Source organism: Ascaphus truei, chromosome 1 (assembly GCF_040206685.1).
Source record: "Ascaphus truei isolate aAscTru1 chromosome 1, aAscTru1.hap1, whole genome shotgun sequence".
Taxonomy (NCBI): domain Eukaryota; kingdom Metazoa; phylum Chordata; class Amphibia; order Anura; family Ascaphidae; genus Ascaphus; species Ascaphus truei.
In genome coordinates this window covers 202,694,852-202,714,372 of record NC_134483.1, presented here as the reverse complement: position 1 = coordinate 202,714,372, position 19,521 = coordinate 202,694,852, and the positions used below count along the sequence as shown (strand labels likewise).

The 19,521-nt window shown below is 49.0% G+C and overlaps 1 protein-coding gene across 6 annotated transcripts in view; it reads left to right on the top strand.

Moving 5' to 3' along the window:
- Positions 1 to 2,064: 2,064 nt before the first annotated feature.
- LOC142495174 (uncharacterized) overlaps positions 2,065 to 19,521 on the top strand; it is a 329,787-nt gene continuing 312,330 nt past the window's right edge. For all 6 annotated transcript variants that reach the window (XM_075600322.1, XM_075600301.1, XM_075600306.1 and 3 more), the window contains exons 1-2: positions 2,065 to 2,331; positions 6,535 to 6,583. In XM_075600322.1, the coding sequence (XP_075456437.1) occupies positions 2,213 to 2,331; positions 6,535 to 6,583 (168 nt within the window). In that variant the 5' untranslated portion in view covers positions 2,065 to 2,212. The remainder of the gene's footprint in view (positions 2,332 to 6,534; positions 6,584 to 19,521) is intronic.

Here is a 19,521-nt window from a genome sequence, read left to right as displayed (position 1 = left end):
AAGGGGTGGAGGGAGGTGAAGGGGTGGGGGGGAGGTGAAGGGGTGGGGGGGAGGGAGGTGAAGGGGTGTAAGTGACAATTAATGTATCCTGCGGCCGCTTGCTCCCCCGTCCGGCTGTTCCCCCGCTGTCTTGGCCTGTCGTTCGTTCACCCAACCCCCCTTAACCTTCCGTCTGCTGGGGATGTTCAGCAGACGGAGGCGTGTGCACGCGGCGTGCGCTCCCCCGTTGATCTGAGGCGGGAGGCAGCGTGTTTGCAATTGGTGTAGTTCGGGTGAGGGGTGTGGGCTGCCCGCTCCCCCTCCCGGCCGTCCGTTCCGCCGCTTGGTCCCAGCCGTCCGCTCCCCTGCTTGATCCCGGCTGGTTGAGGCGGGAGGCGCCGGGGTGTGAGGCGGCGGGAGGCACCGGGGTGTTAGGCGGCGGGAGGCACCGGGGTGTGAGGCAGCGGCCCTGCGGCAGGGGTGTGAGCTTGGAGGCAAGGCGGGAAGAGAGGCTGGAGGCGCAGGGGTTTGAGGCCCCGGCGTCAGGGGTGTGAGCTGGGAGGGGAGGCTGGAGGCGCAGGGGTGTGAGGCGGCGGTTTAGTTACTTACCTGGGCGGGAGGTGGCGGAGGCTGGTGCCCATCATGTGGTTGCGTGTGTGTTAGACCACACCGGCCAATGAGATGTGTGTGGGGGTGGGCGGGCCAAGGGAGCCATCTCATTGGCCTGAGGCGGAGTGACGGGCCAAATGTCCAATGTGATTGCCCCTAGACACAGGGACATACAATGTTTTCAAATATATATATATATATAGATAGATAGATATATGTACTAATTTACATACACACAAAATCAACAGCAGACTGCACACATTCCTCCAGATTAGTTTAACTAAATATATCTGTAATTCAATTCTTCAGCCTTGATTATTTTTTTTGCTGTTTAAGATATTTTTCCCTATGCATTTAAGATGGTGGTCTAAAGAAAAGGTGAAAACTGTTGTATACTCGAAAGGAAAAAATATCTAAAAAAAACCATTATTCAGCAACTCTTTATGCTTTGAGAAAACTGAAGATAAAACGTGGTGTTGTGTGTTCTACTAAACCTTGATGTACTTGTTTAATGTTACATACAGTGTACAGGCAGTACTCGGTTATCCAACAGAATCCGTTCTGGAAGTAGCGTTGGATAGTGAAACCGTTGTAAAGTGGGTCCCATGTTAATCAGTGGCGGTGAGCGTTGGATAACGTATTTAGGCATCGAAAAACAGCCCGTAGGGAGGCATTGTAAAGCGTTGGATATGACATTCGTTGTAAAGTGAAACGTTGGATAACGAGGACTACCTGTATTAGAAATAAAAGACAGTTGACATACATATTGCATATGCTTGACCAGGCCCAAAAGTGTTTCATTAGCACATGCATAGTAAACCCTACAATGTATATTTTGAAATGGGGTACAGATATTAGCCATCACCGTTTGTAATAACTACATTTGTGTGGGAACAATCAGTTCTTTTAAATAAGACAGTGGGGTTTATATACTATTAACTAATGTTTCCCTGCTGCAAAAGTAGGGCAAAACCAAGGCACAAAAAGAGCCATTATCCATCTCAGAAAAGCAATCCCATTGAAAGCAAAGGGAGTTTTTTCCTGAGATAAGTCTGGTGCAATCCTTCTGCAGACTTTGCCCTGGTTTTACTGCCACTGGAGACTTCAGTAAACAGACCCCGCTATCTGCAGAACAGTGCAATGGGTGAGCTGTCCATTGCGGCCATTAACTGCGACCACGGACCTTCTTTGTGACCAGTGTGTGGGTGAATCATGGTGTTTGCTGAATAAACACTGTCCTACGTCACTTATGACTTAACATGCTCATGTTGTGGGGCGCCATATTTTGGGGTGGGGAGAAAGTAACTGTTCGTCTACCACCTAGGCCAATGTCACTATCATCCCAATCCTGCCATTGTCTTTCTTCGGGGGCTACAAGTCACGTGATGTCCCACCGCCCATCCCGTCCACTCCAGAGACAGCCGCCGGCCTCCGACGAAACCTTGTGACGTCACGCCGCGTACGTCCTACAGGGCCCAGGGGCCCGCGGTTGCTAGGCAACGGGAAGGGCCCGAACAATAGCTGAAGAATGGGGGAGTCAGTTTAACCAGAGCAGGGACGGCAGGGCCGGGAAGCCGCGCACACCCGCTGTATAGACACCCGCTGTATAGACACGAGTGTCAGTATGGGGTCAGGAGCCAGCATGGGGTCAGGAGCCAACTCCACTGTCAGATTAGTGTCAACCAACACAGACTTGCGGGGCGTGGCCTCCATTGGGAGAGAAGTCAGAGGAAACGCCCTCAGGTAGGTTATTACTCACAGACAGGACCCGCACGGCACCATCACAGTCACCCACCCACTCAGTCATTCAGTCACTTGCCCACTCAGTCACTCAGTCACCCACTCAGTCACTCGCCCACTCAGTCAGTCACTCAGTCACCAACTCAGTCACTGAGTCACCCACTCACTCAGTCACCCACCGTCAAGTCACTGTCACCCACTCAGTCATCTGTCTTTTGTGGAAAATATAAAAATAAACATGTTGCATTGTAATCTTTTTATTCTGTATGACAATAAGAAAACAGTTACGTTAAAGTTGTGCGCTAAAAAGGGGGAATCACAACCCTCCCGCCCACCCAGGGAGCCACTGCTGCCGAGCTCTGAAGGGGGGGGGATGGGATGAGATGAGATGAGATGAGATGACATTACATTACATTACATTACATTACATTACATTACAACCCTCCCTCCCGCCCACCCAGGGAGCCGCCGGCTATCTGTCAAGGGGGGGGATCCCGGCCGCCCCCCTCTGTTACACGCCGCTGCCGAGCTATGAAGGCGGGGGAGGGGGGGAATTGGGGATGTGAAGGGGGGGAAATCACAGCTGTGGATGGGTGGGGGGGGAAATGGAGCTGTAAAAGGGGGGGGGGGGGGGGGGGGAAATCGGACATGTGAACATGGGGGGGATGTAGCTGTGAAGGGGGCGGAGCGGAAAGCGAGGGGGGAGCGGGAAAATTAAATCCCGGGCAACGCCGGGTATATCAGCTAGTATGCTTATAAAACATACTCGATGCCTCTTTATAGGCTCTATTTATTATGTAAGGAGCACTTTGGTACTTTTTTGTTACGTTTTCAAGTTTTTGAAACCATTGACAGCTGCATTCATTTTCATTCATGTTAGACAAATACACTCTGCATTAATTTTTAATAGTGTTAATCTTTCCATACTGTGAAAATAATGCACAATATGCATCTTGTTACACTTGATATCCGCCTCTGTAATTGTTTTGCATGATATGGCTGTGCGTCTGGGTACAATTGTATATGAATACTGGAGGAGACGATAATACAATCGGAGCAGATATGAGATCTTGGCAGCGAAAGGGTTAGGGCGCATCAAAATACAGGGAGGGCATCATTTATTGAAGTCTTCCGTTGCAAAGCTGAGAAAACAACTGGTTGTAAAAGTGAACGCAGCAATATAACAGGTTAAGAAAACCACAACTATTCGCTTTGTGTGAAATCAGGAGATACCTGCCTGGCTTCCACAGCCAGTTCCAGATCACTCGTGAGCTCAGGTGGAAGTAATTTGCAGTCCTCAAGAGCCATAGATTTTCTGGGAATAAATTACGATGTGGGACCAGGTTAGTAATAATAAATCCAGCAATAAATATAACAGTACAATGTTTAACCTTTCATTGTCAATGGTATATTGTAAAGCAGGCCTGCACAACATACGGCCTGCGGCCCGCCTGGCCTCTCTGTGCGGCCCGCGATGACCGAGGCCGGGCGCCAGTTAATTAAATAAATGTAAAAAAATGGCGGCGATTCCCCGCTGCCCCGGCGCGCATGCGCAGGGCCCGCTCCCCCTTCCCTCCTGCACCCCCGCCCTGCACCCCCTCCCCCCCATGCTCCCTCCCCTGCTCCCTCCCCCCCCCGCTCCCTCACCCCCCGCTCCCTCACCCCCCCTGCTCCCAACGTGGGACGGAGGGGGAAGTAGCAGCCAGCTCCTCCTGCGGCCTGCTTCCCACGTCCCCCCGAGCTCACCTCCTGTGTGGCCCCCCCAACGAGCTCACCTCCCGTGCCCCCCCCGAGCCCGAGCCCCCAAGCCCACCTCCCATCCCGGGCAGCTGCCGCAGGGATATCGGGGGCAGGAGGGGAAAGCGTCTGGCAGCAAGCTGCACCCACCCGGTCAAGGTAAGTCACTGTCACCCACCCACCCACTCACTGTCACCCTGTCACTGTCACATTGTCACCCAGTAACTGTCACCCAGTCACAGTCAACCTGTCACCCTATCACCCAGTCACCCTATGACCCAGTCGCTCGCTGTCACCAGGTCGCTCGCTGTTGCCGTCTCCCACCCAGCCTCCGTCTCCCACCCAGCCGCCGTCTCCCACCCAGTTACTGTCATTCACTCACCCAACTCACTCACCCACCCAGGCAGGCAGTCACATGTCTTTTGTTGAAAATATAAAAAATAAACAGGTTGCATTGTAATGTTTTTTTCTGTATCACAATAAGAAAACGGTTAAGTAAAAGTTGCGCGCTAAAAGATATTTTTTCGTGGTAGGTGCGCTATGGGTTTGGGGGGGGCGCTATGGGTTTGGGGGAGGGGGGCCCTGCTCTTTTCATTTGTCCCGGGCCCATGATTTCTGTTGGCGGCCCTGTGGGTGATGTGAGGTGCAGGGGGGGAGAGGGTAATGGGTGATGTGAGGTGCAGGGGGGGAGAGGGTGATGTGAGGTGCAGGGGGGGAGGGTGATGGGAGGTGCAGGGGGGAGAGGGTGATGAGTTATGGGAGGTGCAGGGGGGAGGGTGATGGAGGTGCATGGGGGGTGATTTGAGGTGCAAGGGGGGTGATTTGAGGTGCAAGGGGGGTGATTTGAGGTACAAGTGGGAAGAGTGATGTGAGGTGCAAGAGGGGAGAGTGATGTGAGGTGCAAGGGGGGAGAGCGATGTGAGGTGCAAGGGGGGGTGTGATGTGTGTGCTGTGCAGGGGGGTATTGTGTGTTTGATGTGGAGGAGGGAGTATTATGTGTGTGGGTGAGGGGGAGAGATGGGGGTATGAGAGATAGATGGGGAGTATCGCAAAGTTTGATAGTGAGGGGTTCTGGGGGTGACATGAGGATGATGATGAAGGGTGCTGGGGGAGATATGATGATGGGTGCTGGGGGAGATATGAGGATGATGATGATGATGGTGATGAGGTGCTGGAGGAGAGATGATGATGATTTTACCCGTGCGGCCCAATTTTTTTTTCCTTGAAGCAGTTCGGCTCTTCTCACTTTACGAGTTGTGCAGGCCTGTTGTAAAGTGTTAAACATTGAACATTTACAGTTCTGTTCACAATAAACATTTGTGCTATTTGTCTCCATTAAATGCTGATTGGCACAGATTTGATTAAGCATTGCAAAATGCTTTTTTTTTATCATCAAGCTGATGCTAAAAGAATCAATTTTAAGGTTGCGGTTCATCATTTTATGATGGTCCTTTGCATGAACTTGTTTCCTTAGGTGATTCCGAGAGGAGGCATATGAATTGATAGAAGGGCATCAAATTTGGCATCAAATGTAAAATAAATAGTTATTATCTTGTGACCGGCACAGGATTACAAATAAAGAATCCCGCACAGCTTTAAAACATCAGAGAACCCATGTATACCTGCATATTAGGCTGCGTCCATAGAAGGACAGTCAGCGCTGAGCTTTGCGGACGCTCCGCGACGAGCCCCGTCATCCTCAATGAGGATGTCTTGAGAGCGGGCTCCCGCGAGCGTCCGTAGGCGTGCGGATTTTCAGCCGACAGCAGAACCTGTTTGGAGGTTTTCAGCCAACAGCGAGCTCACAATCAGAGCGAAGCAGCGTCAGCGTCACGGTGCCGTGACGTTGACGTCAGCGCTTCGCAGGCTATTGGCCCAGTGACGTCAGTGCCCCGCCTCCCCATCGCGCACGCTGGCTCGTCTGCTAGTTCATGCAATCGCTCCTGATTGCGCAGACGAGCCTGAGCGTCAGCGCGGAGGAGCGCGGCTCCCCCTTCTATGGACGCAGCCTTATGCATGCGTATATGTCTGCCACAGGTACATCAAACCTGTATCATTGACTCCATTATCCCATACAGTGATTAAGCTGCAGGCGAGGATTCTGGGTAGTAACATGTAAATGAGCGTTCTGGATGGATCACTTGTGCCTCCCTATATATTGTTACTGGGACTCCTTGAGGTTTGAGCGTCATGTTGAAGACACGGAGATTATACTCGTGGGTTCTCTACCATTCTAATGTCATGTGTATAGCGCATGGTTTGTGTCACTTATTCCCATACCGTGACCCCGTTGTGTTTGGTGCACAACCTCATAGAGCAGATATTGGAAGCTTAAAGCCTGACCCCTGGGTGCACCTGCCCCACATTACAGAGTCGCTGTTTCTCTTGGTCCTTTTCGGGGTTAATAAAAGTCTCCATTTGGTGTTTAAACAAATGACATTGACATTTCTGTACGTTTTGTTGTTGCAGCCTCGTGTCCAGCAGCCAGGCCTGGAAGTATGGAGCCAGTACACACTTGGTAAGATTATCCAGCAGCTATTTCACTGTATATCTTGTCTCGGTACTTGACGTCTTGTTAGATGATACCCTCAAGTGATATTTTTATTTTCTCAAATGTAAATGTTTAAAAACGAGGTACTGCAGACAGGACTAAATCACACAGGGAACTCGTTCTCATTTTACTGATATATGTGGTAAAATTAAACATTGGCTCCTATATATAGCTGATAATGTATGCTGTAAATTTGCACTCTAGTGTACAATTTTCTTTTGAAAAAACCTTAGCAATTTTGACTTGTGGAAATGTCCTATTTCTAGTTGCTACAAAATACACTTAAAAAACATTTTTTTTTCTCGTGGCTGGCATGTGAAGGGCCATACAACGGCTAAAAATGAAGTACAATGTGCCATGAAATTAATGTGTCACCTAACATCCGTATGTCAAGCTATTTCATTTGGGAAATACGATCTAGAGCAGGAGTGGCCAACTCCAGTCCTCAATGGCCACCAGCAGGTCAGGTTTTTAAGGATATGCTTGCTTCAGCACAGGTGGCTCAATCTGTGGCTCAGTCATAGACTGAGGTGAAGTTGGCCAACCCTGATCTAGAACAGGGGAGCGCAATCTTTTTTTCCCTGTGCCCCCCTGCCGCCTGTCCTGCTCTCCGCGCGCCCCCTCCCTCCTTACCGTGGTTCCCGGCGTGTGGGCGTCATGACGTCACGTTCCCATAGCAACGTGTCGTCACATGACCCCACGTTCCCATAGCAACATTTGACGCCGTGTTGCCATGGCGTCGCGTCTCCAGATGCCGACTGACCCACCTCAAAGCTCCTGCCGCGACAGACACCCAGGAGGCGCAACCCCATGGCCCCGTTACGTGCGCGCGGATCTTGCGCGGCCTATCTGCCCGCCCGCGGACTCAATCTCCGCCCCCCCTGCTCCGGCGTGTGAAGGGTGCACGTGCCCCAGTCTCCGCCCCCACTCCAGTGAAGGACAGGACCGCGTGGGAGTGAGTTGCGCTCCAGTCTCCGCCCCCTGGCCTCTGTGATATACCCTCTTGCTCCAGACACACATTGCTGAACATAGTCTTGTGTGACGCCGTGCCTTGCTGCATTTGGTTCCTGTCTCTCCTGTCTTGTCTTGCCTGTTGATCCTGGGATAAGGACAATGATGACGGAGAACGCAACGCAGAGCCGGAACACGGGGCTGAGCAGGGAGATAGTGGAAGTGATTCTGACAGATAACGTTACAGGGGGGGAAGAGAGTTCAAGATAACTCGTTATCTTGTTTGCTTACTTGAATAGTAATTTCAATAGCATTTGGTTCCTGTCTCTCCTGTCTTGTATTGCCTTGCCTGTGGATCCGCTACTCTCTAATCCTGAACTTGGCTATGTATCCCGACGCTACTCTCCTATCCTGATCCGGCAAGTACCATCTACTACTCTCTCCTCTGTACTCCTTACTTGGCTGACCTGGCTTGCACGACCAATCTATATTCTAGGCGGCCCGCGTGGCTGTGGGTTGGTGTTACTCAATTCCCTACTTCAGCACCGCGGCCGCGCTTCGTTTGTGGCGAGCTACGCGTTACATATGCCCTATCCATCTCTCTTGATCTACGTGCACATTTTCTTCCTGCCCCTGTGTCCCCAGACCTTATATACAGTTGTGTGAAAAATAAAGTACACCCTCTTTGAATTCTATGGTTTTACATACAGAGGCGGCACATTTTATTTGAGTGCGGCTAGCTCCGCAAGCCTGGGGATGCCCCGGCATGCTAGCCGCACTCCCTGCGCGGTCACGCGTCATCGGGTGCCTGCGCCCCCTGCACGCGCGTCCAGGGCTCCCCGAGGGAGCCCTGGTGTCCCGCGATGTGGGGGACGGCGGCAGGGGGTTCCGGGGGACCCGGCGGACCCGGCAGCGGGAGAGAGAAAGCCCCGATCGGAGGGCGCTCCTCCGCGGCTTCGGCGCGCCAGGCACATCCCGGCACGCGCCTGGTTACTGCTGCGGCCGAGACCGGGCAAATGCTCAAATAAACTCGGCCGCAGCAGTATCAGGACATAATAACAATCATCTGTTCCTTAGCAGGTCTAAAAATTAGGCAAATACAACCTCAGATGAACAACAACACATCACATATTGTGTCATGATTTATTTAACAAAAATAAAGCCAAAATGGAGAAGCCATGTGTGAAAAACTAAGTACCGTACACCCATACTGCTTCCATAGGATTTAAGATGCTAAGTAGCAGACAGGTGCTGCTAATCAAATGCCCTTGGTTATTTGATCATCAGCAAGTGTGACCACCTCTATTAAAGCAGAAGTTTTAGCAGTTTGCTGGTCTGGAGCATTCAGGTGTGTGTTAATAAAATGCCAAGGAGGAAAGACAGCAGCAATGATCATAGAGAAGCAATGTCGTTTATGGAGTATATACCATACTGTATATACCATTTCTACGGTACAGGCATACCCCACTTTAAGGACACTCACTTTAAGTACACTCGCGAGTAAGGACATAATGCCCAATAGGCAAACGGCAGTTCGCGCATGCGCCTGTCAGCACGTCCTGAACAGCAATACCGGCTCCCTACCTGTACCGAAGCTGTGCGCAAGCAGGGAGACTATAGAGCCTGTTACAAATGCGTTATTTACATCGGTTATGCACGTATATGATGATTGCAGTACAGTACATGCATCGATAAGTGGGAAAAAGGTAGTGCTTCACTTTAAGTACATTTTCGCTTTACATACATGCTCCGGTCCCATTGCGTACGTTAATGTGGGGTATGCCTGTATTGTGGGATGGGACTTCAGAGAGCACAGCAGTGATTGACATCTCCACCTTAAAGTACTTCAGTGGGTGTTTCCATGCGTGATGTTTCAGTGCATGATGAGTAACGCCCAGAGAGCGCATGTACAAACGCATGCAAATCTATAGAAATTCAAAAACAAAATCTATAGGAAGCTTATACATGCTCATGCAAAAATTGCACTGGTTTATTAAACAAAATCATGTAGATGGTGTGCATTGTGACTGAACACTTTAATTGCACTGTTTTTTTAAAGTACTGATCGTTTAATGAATGCAATCTATCACAGTGATATTATGTTTATGTAAAGACATGCTTAGTTGGAAATGTTGGTGAGATGTGTAAAAATAATACAATAAGAAAGGATGACGAGGCAGGGTGTAGAGAAGACACCGACATGCCAGCGATAGAACAAAAGTGGGGGAAAGAAAAAGAGATCCAAACTATAAATGCAAGGAAAAAGAATTACAGTGATGGAGGAGACACAAAGCCAAACAAGAGGGAAAGAAACTGACAGAAGAGAGGGAGCGAAAGGAAAATGCCAGTGAAGACAAATGTAAATATTCTGTGAGATTGAAGAGGGGAGGAAGAAAAAGAGGGAGAAGCAAGGGGGGCGAGAACTCAAACAAGAGACCGCACAGCTGGAGATGTGACGCATGTAGCTTTTTATTCAGTCAGTGTATTGGTCCTTTGAAACGGGAAATAATAATATGAGATGATAACTGATAGGGCAATGTATGTTACAAGTTGCATAACATATAGCAAAACAAACAAGTCACTGAACACATGCTGTTTACTTTCATTACTTATTTGTATACAAAGGTAAGTAGGGGCTTCCTAGGCATTTGTAGTTTCAGCAACTTTTAGCCAATCAAAGGAACAATCCAAGCAATGTCATATACAGATGTTTAAAAAAAAAAAAAAAAAAATCAGTTCTGTAATATCAGATAATACTTACTACATTTTTTTTTAATGTATGCATCGATTAATGCTATTTTTAATGATTTTTAATATACTGATCATCCTTTGATTTTCTATAGCAGGGAGATTGCCCTATCAGGCGATCAGGGCTGCCCCAGTGGGCCCGTGGGTCTGTGCGGTGGGTCGGGGCAGTGTGTCGGGCTCTTGCTGTGGATCGTCACTGGGGATCCCTAACTGCCTGCAATACTCTCCCTCCCTTCGGTACCGGGATCCAACTTCTGCCCGACCAGATGAGGGAGCTGGGGAATCCCCGGACCAGCAGGACTGCTCCTCACACTTTCCTGTTTGTGATCATCTGTTTCCAATATTCCCAGCAGTTTGAGCTGTAAACTGTAACAATAGATAATGTTACCTTAGTAATTTCAGGATACATTGTAAATGTTGAGTTACACTGACTGAAGGATTAATTAAAACTGAAAGGCGACTGTAAGAAGACATGTGCAGAGGTACGCAATGGAGACTGTTTTAAGGTGAAATTAAAATAAGGCTTTATTGCGCCTGTCCCTTTAAACACAGCAAACATGTGAAAATCTGCAAATAAAATCTGCTCCACTTTGGAGTATATTTACACTTGCAGTTCAGCCCTCTTTAACTGCGTGGTTAGCCCAGTGATTCAAAGTAACATGTAAAGCTGCACACCAATGAATAAATAAATAAATGATACTACCGGTGCTCCTGGTTCAGGGATATATGTCTGGGACATTCAATGTAGAGGAAAAAAAGAGAGATCCAGGGCAACTTCGGATTTTGTAAGAAAAAACAATTTATTTCAGCCCATAAACACGACGTTTCATCCCTCCTAGGGGACTTTTTCAAGTGACTGGCTAGCCCAGTGATTCACCAGCCCAAACCATAGATACATTTTATATAGATATAGATAACAGTCTTATAAGAAAAGTCTTATCTGTCTCTTGTAGCTGTAGGGGAAGGCTTCTCTGTTCTCCTGGTGTCCGCACCCTTGTGTGCTAAGGTAATGTCAGGATCCAGGTTTAGAATCTTGTCCCCTTTGTCTTGTTGTCAGCTTGCAGCTCAAAACATCTGTTTGTTCCACAGGTCAGCCCAGTTGTGGACTAGGGAACTCTCTGTCTTTGTGCTTCCTGGGTCAGCCCAGCTCACGTGTGAGCTCAGGAAGAATCTCTCTTCCTGTCTCAGAGGCAGGCTTTTTCTGACACCTGTAATCAGCCAGGTGGTGTTGGTTAATTTAGTGGTTCCCAAACTTTTTCGGTTCAAGGCTCCCTAGGACGATCAGGATTTTTTCAAGGCTCCCCAAGGCGATCAGGATTTTTCCACGGTGCCCAGTGCTGCATGGGACGGCGGCTGCGTGGGGTGGCTGAACGGCCCGGTCCCTGCACGGGGGGGGGGGGGAGTCTGTGCTGCGGGGGCCTGTGCCACATTGGGGGAGGGCCGGTATGCTGCGGGGGGGGAGGGAGGGGGTGATGGGGCACCGATGCTGCCGGGGGTGGTGGTTTTAGCCGGAGGGGGGTGGGGTGTTAGTGCTGCTGGGAGACATCTGTCTCCCGGTGCTGCTCCTCCAGCGCGCCGGGCCTCCCTCTCGCGCCGGAAGCTAGCCCAACCTACTTCCGGCGCCGTTTTAAAAAAAAATGTACTGGCCCTTGTTCCCCGCTGCTGGCAGCCCTGATCGCGGTGCCTCTTTAGCCAAGCCACGGCGCACCAGGGCGCCGCAGCGCACATTTTGGGAACCACTGGGTTAATTGTCTACCAGCAGTTAACCACCACACTGCTGGAGTAGAGGCATATTTTTGAACAGGGATAAGTCCCCTGTTACAGCGACCATTAAGTGAACCCCAGGAAACAGGATTTTTACTGATTGATCACGAGAGAACAAATCGATTGGCAGCTTAGGTAATTCATTTTCAGTAAAGGTAATTAAAGGCTGCATATGTAAAAAAAAAAAAAACATTTTTTTGTTTTAATATGTGCTTCTTGGATTGCCTCTTTAAGTGGTTCTTCTTGTACTAATTACTGGCAACTCTAAAACTCACTCAAAACATTTTTGAGAAATGTCTGAGTTTTGTGAGCTTCAATTTAGGAATTGTCAGGCAAACAGAACAGTGTTCTGGTGTTTGTATGGTGTGCACTATACCTTGTCAAAGCAGTATTTCAAGGCTAGGGCCTTATTCTGAAACTGCAACTAAAATTATAATTCTGCAACAGTAGGTTATACGGAGTATGTTTTCACTCTGCTTGAATGTAAATAACCCTGTAAAAGAATAGGGATTGAAGAACATTTTGGACTATCTCTACTCTCTAAATTATATGACAAATGAGTCCCTATTCAACTCATAGTCCTTCCAAACCCAAATGCAGAAAACATTACTGAGCTTCTGGCTATCGCTCTGGTTTGACAAGAAACATGGCACAGCATAAAAGTCAGCCTTGGCAAAGGGCTGTGTGTTAGGGCTTCTGTAGGTGATATCCTCGCAAAGTAAAATAAGCTTTGATGAATGCAAGAAGACTTCTGTTTCATTGTAGACTTCAGGATATTTCTTTTCAGATTATTTTTTTTCATCCTGATTTATGGACTACTATGTATTGCAGTAATCCTGGTAGTAACTATAATTCTAAAAGTAATTAATGGTATAATTTCAGGATATACAGTATGGGTCTGTTTCGATTAAATGTTCTGTTTTTATTTTTATTAAAAGAATAGCTAAATATACTGGTAGAAATTAGAAAGACACTTGTGACGCATAGAGAAAATATAACATACAGATGCAGACACCAGTATTAGAACACTTGTACCTGGCACATTCTGGGAAATTCTGGGGCAGTCTCACAGTAAATGCCTCAACATTACCTCAACATTTCTGTGAGATTCTTAATGGCCCATCGGATGAACACAGCGAGAGGTCCCTGCAGTACCACACGGACATCCTCAAAATCCTCTGACTTCCAGCGATCGCGACTGCGTGACAATATGCTATATGTGACACTTAAGATGTTACATACTGTAGGCGTTCAATTAAAGTTTAAAAAAAAAGAGAAGAAAGGAGAGGGATAGAACCCTTTAAATAACAATATGATAGGTATGATTTAACTAACTGTGGTCTTACACTTTTCCAGAACCTGTAAAAGACCTATTTCAAGGACTGTATGCGAGTAATGCCTCCTTTAGCTATGACCTTACTTATATGACCAAGGAGGCGCGAGCATCCCCTCCCCCTCTCCTATTACCCCTCTACATAAAACATACAAATAACGAGAGGACACATTTATGGAGGTAAAAGGCAGCGGCTTATTTATTAAACACAAATGGGGATAGCGTACCACCTGTCCGCGCCAGAATGCTCAGAGCTGGGCAACACAAAGGGGGCACCCGGAAGTACGTCCCGGTGACCTACCCCCTCGCTTCAAACCCCCCGGTTACCAGCCCCGAGCCACTTCTGGCGGGACAAGCACCTACCCCCCCCCCCCCCAACTGCCGCCACCAACGGGCCTGTTTAACCCCCTTAAATCAGACCCGTACCGCCATACCCCTTATGACCTCTTCCAATCCTTCCTGTAAATCATTAAACATGTCCACCCCAACATCTGACAACTGTACCCCATCCTCCCTAAACCAGCCACCCAATTTAAAACTGAACTGCGCGTGACGAATGACCCAACCCCCACATTGAACCAAGAAATTCCCCACCTTCCTGTTTAACCTCTTCCACGTCTTGTTAACTCTCCCCGGGATACGCGCACCCCTCCAAACCAACCTGCATATTATCTCGGACCAAACTAATTGCACCCCTGGCCAAAACGTTAACATACGCGCCAAATCTTGCTTAATCTGCTGGAATAAATCAATCGATCGCAATTTTGCCACATCATTACCCCCAACATGAATAATGATGATGTCCGGTGCCCTCCTTCCCCTGGCCCTAGAAATTAGCAGCGGAAAAAAACGTCCCCACCGCATCTCTCTCATCCCCCACCACGTTACCTCCACCTGCTCCATACTCAAACCTAAATTCTTTCCGTAGGGGCGCGAATTCGCCCTCTTCCCAGCCCAGTGTACCATTGAGTCCCCCACGATCCAAATTACCACGGAATCTGAGGAGGCAAAGAAATGGTGGGAAAAAAGAAAACAAACAGCAGGGTGTCTACTCTAGTGCAACATCCTTCCCTACCAAATCCGGCCTGATGTATGTCCGGTAACTGTCTGACTTCCAGCACCCAATCCTCCGTATCCTTGCTACCGCGAGCCCTACGCGTGCTGCCTCCGTCGCTGCCCCAATGCGAAAAGAATGCGTTCCATACTGCCCCTTGTTGATTTCTCCTAGGCTACTCGCGCACATCCCAGCTCTTTTGCCCAGCACCCCACTAATCTGTACGGTACTATTCCCCGGCGGCGATGTGAACTGCCTGTCGGGACCCGACTGATGCAGAAGCTGGCGCCGCTTGTGCCCGTGTCCCGCACTGTTTTCTGAGAGAGCTCGAGAGGGCTTCACCCCAAACTTCTCTTTGTTTGTCCCCGGCGGCGATGATAACCGCCTGTCGGGACCCTGCCAACATGTTTGCGTCCAGCCCTGTGAATTGAATGGGCCAACTGAAGGTGATGCTGCTTCTGGTGTGGGTGTACCCATGCGCTCAACCAAAATGCCCCCTATAAGGTTGCCTCATATCTGTCGTGGGTGCCTCCCTACACACCCCTAAACTTTGCTGTGCCCATGCTGCTTGTGCGGGTTCCTGAGACCGGACCCCTGGTGTACCTTCCCCACCCCTTGTCGGGCCTCCCCCTTGATACTCCCGTGTTAACCGACTGCCCTGTTGATACTAGTGTCGTTCGTGAAAACAGTGCCAGACGTATGCTCATCGTCCCTGCTTCCCAAATCTGTCTCACCCGGCATTGCAACCTGAAAAAAGTTGTGATAAACCCTGACCTGTGGGGGTAGCACCTCACTCTCACGCTTGCCATTCTTTGCTGCTTACCCTTGCCTTTTCCCAGCTCTGGCGCTCCTGCCATTTCCATCCCATCTGGGCTTCCATACTGTGGCCGAAACCCCCATCGCATTCCATGACCTTCAATACCTGTGCGTTTCCCTGCTCCCTTTCCCAGCTCTGCAGCTAACTATAACTACTGGTTCGTCCAACCTTGCAAATTGTGGCCGAAACCCCGTCGCCCCACCTACAGACTATGTCCTTAAATACCTGTACGCTGCTTTGCTCCCTTTTCCCAGCTCAGAAGCTACCTGCAACTTCCAGCCCAACTGCCCTTGCAGACTGTGGCCGGCCCCTTATCGACCCCGACAGACGATGGTCTTAGCCACCCACACGTGGACCTACTCCCTTGCAATGCTAATAAACATTGTGTTTCGTGAAGCGTGACTCCTTCTACGTTTCAAGCGTGTTTACCGCTTTCAGGGCTCCACCCTGTGATTTTTTTTTTTTTATATATACGCCCAACCTTCTATTAGAAAGTCTCTCCCGGCGTCTGTTTCCGGCCAGGCCGAGTACAACGCCCGTTGCCGTCCGCCGTCGTGCTTCTGCCGGGGAAACGTGTCCCGCACCTGTTTTGCTGAGGAATCGTGTCCCGCATCTGTGTGTTTTTTTTTTTTATAGGTTTGGGACCCATGTCCCACCCCTGTTTTTCCCAGGGACCCATATCCCACACCTGTTTTTGTGGGGGACCCATGTCCCGCACCGGTTTTTTCCAGGGACCCATGTCCCGCACCTGTTTTTTCCAGGGACCCATGTCCCGCACCTGTTTTACCCAGGGACACATGTCCCACCCCTGTTTTTCCCAGGGACCCATATCCCACACCTGTTTTTGTGGGGGACCCATGTCCCGCACCGGTTTTTTCCAGGGACCCATGTCCCGCACCTGTTTTTTCCAGGGACCCATGTCCCGCACCTGTTTTACCCAGGGACCCATGTCCCACCCCTGTTTTTCCCAGGGACCCATATCCCACACCTGTTTTTGTGGGGGACCCATGTCCCAAAATGAACGATCGCTGTACCAACACAGATTCTCCTGACCCATTCCACTCTGGCTCAAGTGAGCAAACACTTTTCCAAAACAGGTTTTCCTAGACCCCGTTCAATTTGGCTTTCCCCAGACACTCCCCGGTAAATCCCAAGCTAAGAATTTACCTTGAAACCAGTGTGGCTTGCACCAACTCCTGTGCAATGTTCCTAGATTTTGATACTGTCAATCATGTTGATCTGTTATCCTGCTTAACCAGCTCCAGTGCGCTGGAATAAGGAAACCTGCTTTCATTCCTATCCCGTTGGACCCCCATGGATCCATCAATCTCTGGCTCAAACCCCTTGGTCAACACCTGTGAACTGCAATGCCCAACTCTAGACCCCCATTCCTACTCCATGATCGATACTCTTCAACAAACTTGAATGCCACTATACAATCTTATGAACGCACATAGCTTCTCCGACCGTGACCACATACGGAGCTCTAACCTTGAGACTTGAAAATTGTCTCTTAAATCTGCTTGTTTTCTAAAACCTTGACAAAACTTTAACCAATATACTTGGGCCCAAGGCTAAAAATTTATTTTTATTTCTTTCAATTTTTATTTACTATTGCTAAACCAATAGCTTCCATAACCACCTCTACTCTGTCTCTCTGTCTGCAAGCCATAACCCGAGACCTGGAAGTTTCAGAGTTATCCCAAGCTTCAAAAGTTGGGACAAAACCACAGCCTCAAATGACAGGCCAAAATCTCTTCTCCCAACACTATCCGAAGTCATGGAAATTGTTTCGCTCCCAAATTAAATAAAAACCATACCAAACCAAATATTTTTTATTTATTTTTTAGCCGTTACAATCTGGCTTCAACCCCAAACCCTCCTTGGTAACCCCCCTGCTACAAATTTGTAAAGAACTAAAGTGTGGTGTGGAAAGATGACAACTCAGTAGTGCTATGTCCCTAGATTTCACAAGGCTTTTGAACATGTTGATCATGTCATCTTGCCCAATCAACTCCATAGTTCTGCGATAGAGAAGCATGCTTAAAAGCTGGTTTCATTTCTACCTATCAGGTATATCCCAGCATGTATCCATCACAGACTCTATGTCCAACCCCTTGGATATGACCTGTGGTGTCCCGCAAGACCTTTCTGAGGCCCCTACTCTTCTAACTGATCATCAATGATATTCCTAAAGCTTATAAGAGAGCTTCAATACCTTTGTATGCAGCTGGCCCCATCTTATGCGCACACAGCCATAGCCTCTCTGATCTCGATCATCTATTTCCATCTGACTTTGAGACTTGAAAATTTGGATTTCCCACAACAAGCTGTTTTTCAAACACTAACAAGTCGGTAACAAATGCTGTTTGGGACCAAATCTGAATTCCAAAGCTTCCACTGCCTGAGCAGACACCGATCACTCCTTGACACACTATGTTACTCCTGACACATGTTTCCAATACTTGGGCATCTAGTTTGACTCCCCTCTAAGATTCGTGATGCACAATGGTACCCTGCCATCCAAAACCTCTGCCAAACTAGGTATACTTAACCGGAACAAAACCTCCATACATCTGCTGATCCGCAATCGTATCATGCAGCAAATGCTAATACCAAATTATCGCCTGTGGGGATATAGTATCCGGCTCACTGTAGGCCATGTGGCGTGTGAGGGGTGGCCAAATGGTGTGCATGTTTTGTGTACATATCTGAATCCCAATGCAGTAATAGCTGCATTAGTTAATGTCATATTCCATTCTTAAATCACCTATAACTATCCCAACTAAATATAATTATAAATCTAATCCCAGTAATATTCTGCGTTAGGCTCAAACATTGCATAGTCCTACACAATTCTTGCGACACTCAAAAGAAACTTGCACCGCTCAACCAGCTTAAGGTAAAGATAACACCCATGGCCCATGAACCCCTTGGTGCCCCCAATGAGGCAGCCCTCGGCCATGCGGGGCCCCTCGTGGCGCCTGCGGGGCACGACCCAATTGTTCAGATTTCCCATGCCGCTAGATGCATGGCCTGGCGCACTGTACACATCCCACGCCACATGTTGCACCACCTGCCAAACTGTACAAATATCCCATGCCAAATGGAGCAAAAACTTGCCACATTGTACCAAACTCCCCTGCCATATGGCGCAAAACAGGCCCCATTGTACCATTAAAAACCCCTGCCCCATGGCTCCAAACATACCGCACCGAATTAAAACCCACAAGCGCAACGTTTAAGCAGCGACTACATGCGCTGCCCCAATAAGGTATGGCTACCTGCAGAATATCTGCCTCGCCCCCGTAAACCATGGAGCACCTGGTGAAATTGTAAAGAATGCCCAACTTGTGTGGCCCCTTACGTACCTTATCCCCCAAATGCACTCCTTCCAGCATTATATGTGTACACTGTACTACACTGTAATACATGGTGTAACTTGAACCACCAAATGTAAATAACATATACTCATACACATGCCCACATATACATATATATGTATGTATGTGTGTGTCATTTCCCAGAACCCCTTGCTGCTGTGGGACACTGTAAGCTGGGTGATAATGGTGAAAGGCAGGGTTGCAGACCTGCCTAAGACATGTCAATGTGCTCACAAGTGATCTTTTTATTTGAGGTATATAGCTGTATACACACACCCACCTTCTTTTTTTTTTTTTTTTTTTTTTTTTTTAAACCTTTATCCCACGCAATAAATGTAACACTCAAAAACCAGCACCTATTGCTGTTTTTTTTTTTTTTTTTATGAGGCAATTGGCCCATACTCCCGAGGAGGCGGAGCTACGCATGAACCCCACGCACCTGCCTCCTGTGCTCCTCCCACAAACTTTCTCCTCCTGTCACCAGCCACTGCAGGGCAGACTAAAGCTTTGTTAATTCCCCCTCCCAGGAACCACATATAGATCCCAGAAGAGAGGCGCGACCTACAGGGGGCGGCGCGAAGCGGGATTCCCGTACTCGCCCAACTCCCCTGCCACTGACACTCTCCCCCTGGTGCGCCCCTCCCCCCCCACCGTAGGAGCAGCGCCACATGGGAGACCGTGCGCCCGCCTACACTGCCGGCCAGACGCCTGACATTTATTTCCCTGGGGCAGCCGCGACCTGTAGGGGCGGCGCCACGTGAGAAACCGTGCGCCCGCCTCCACTGCCAGCCAGACACCTGACCTCCCCCTGTCACTTTCGCCACACTGCAGACCCGAGCGCGCCTGCCCCCGTTG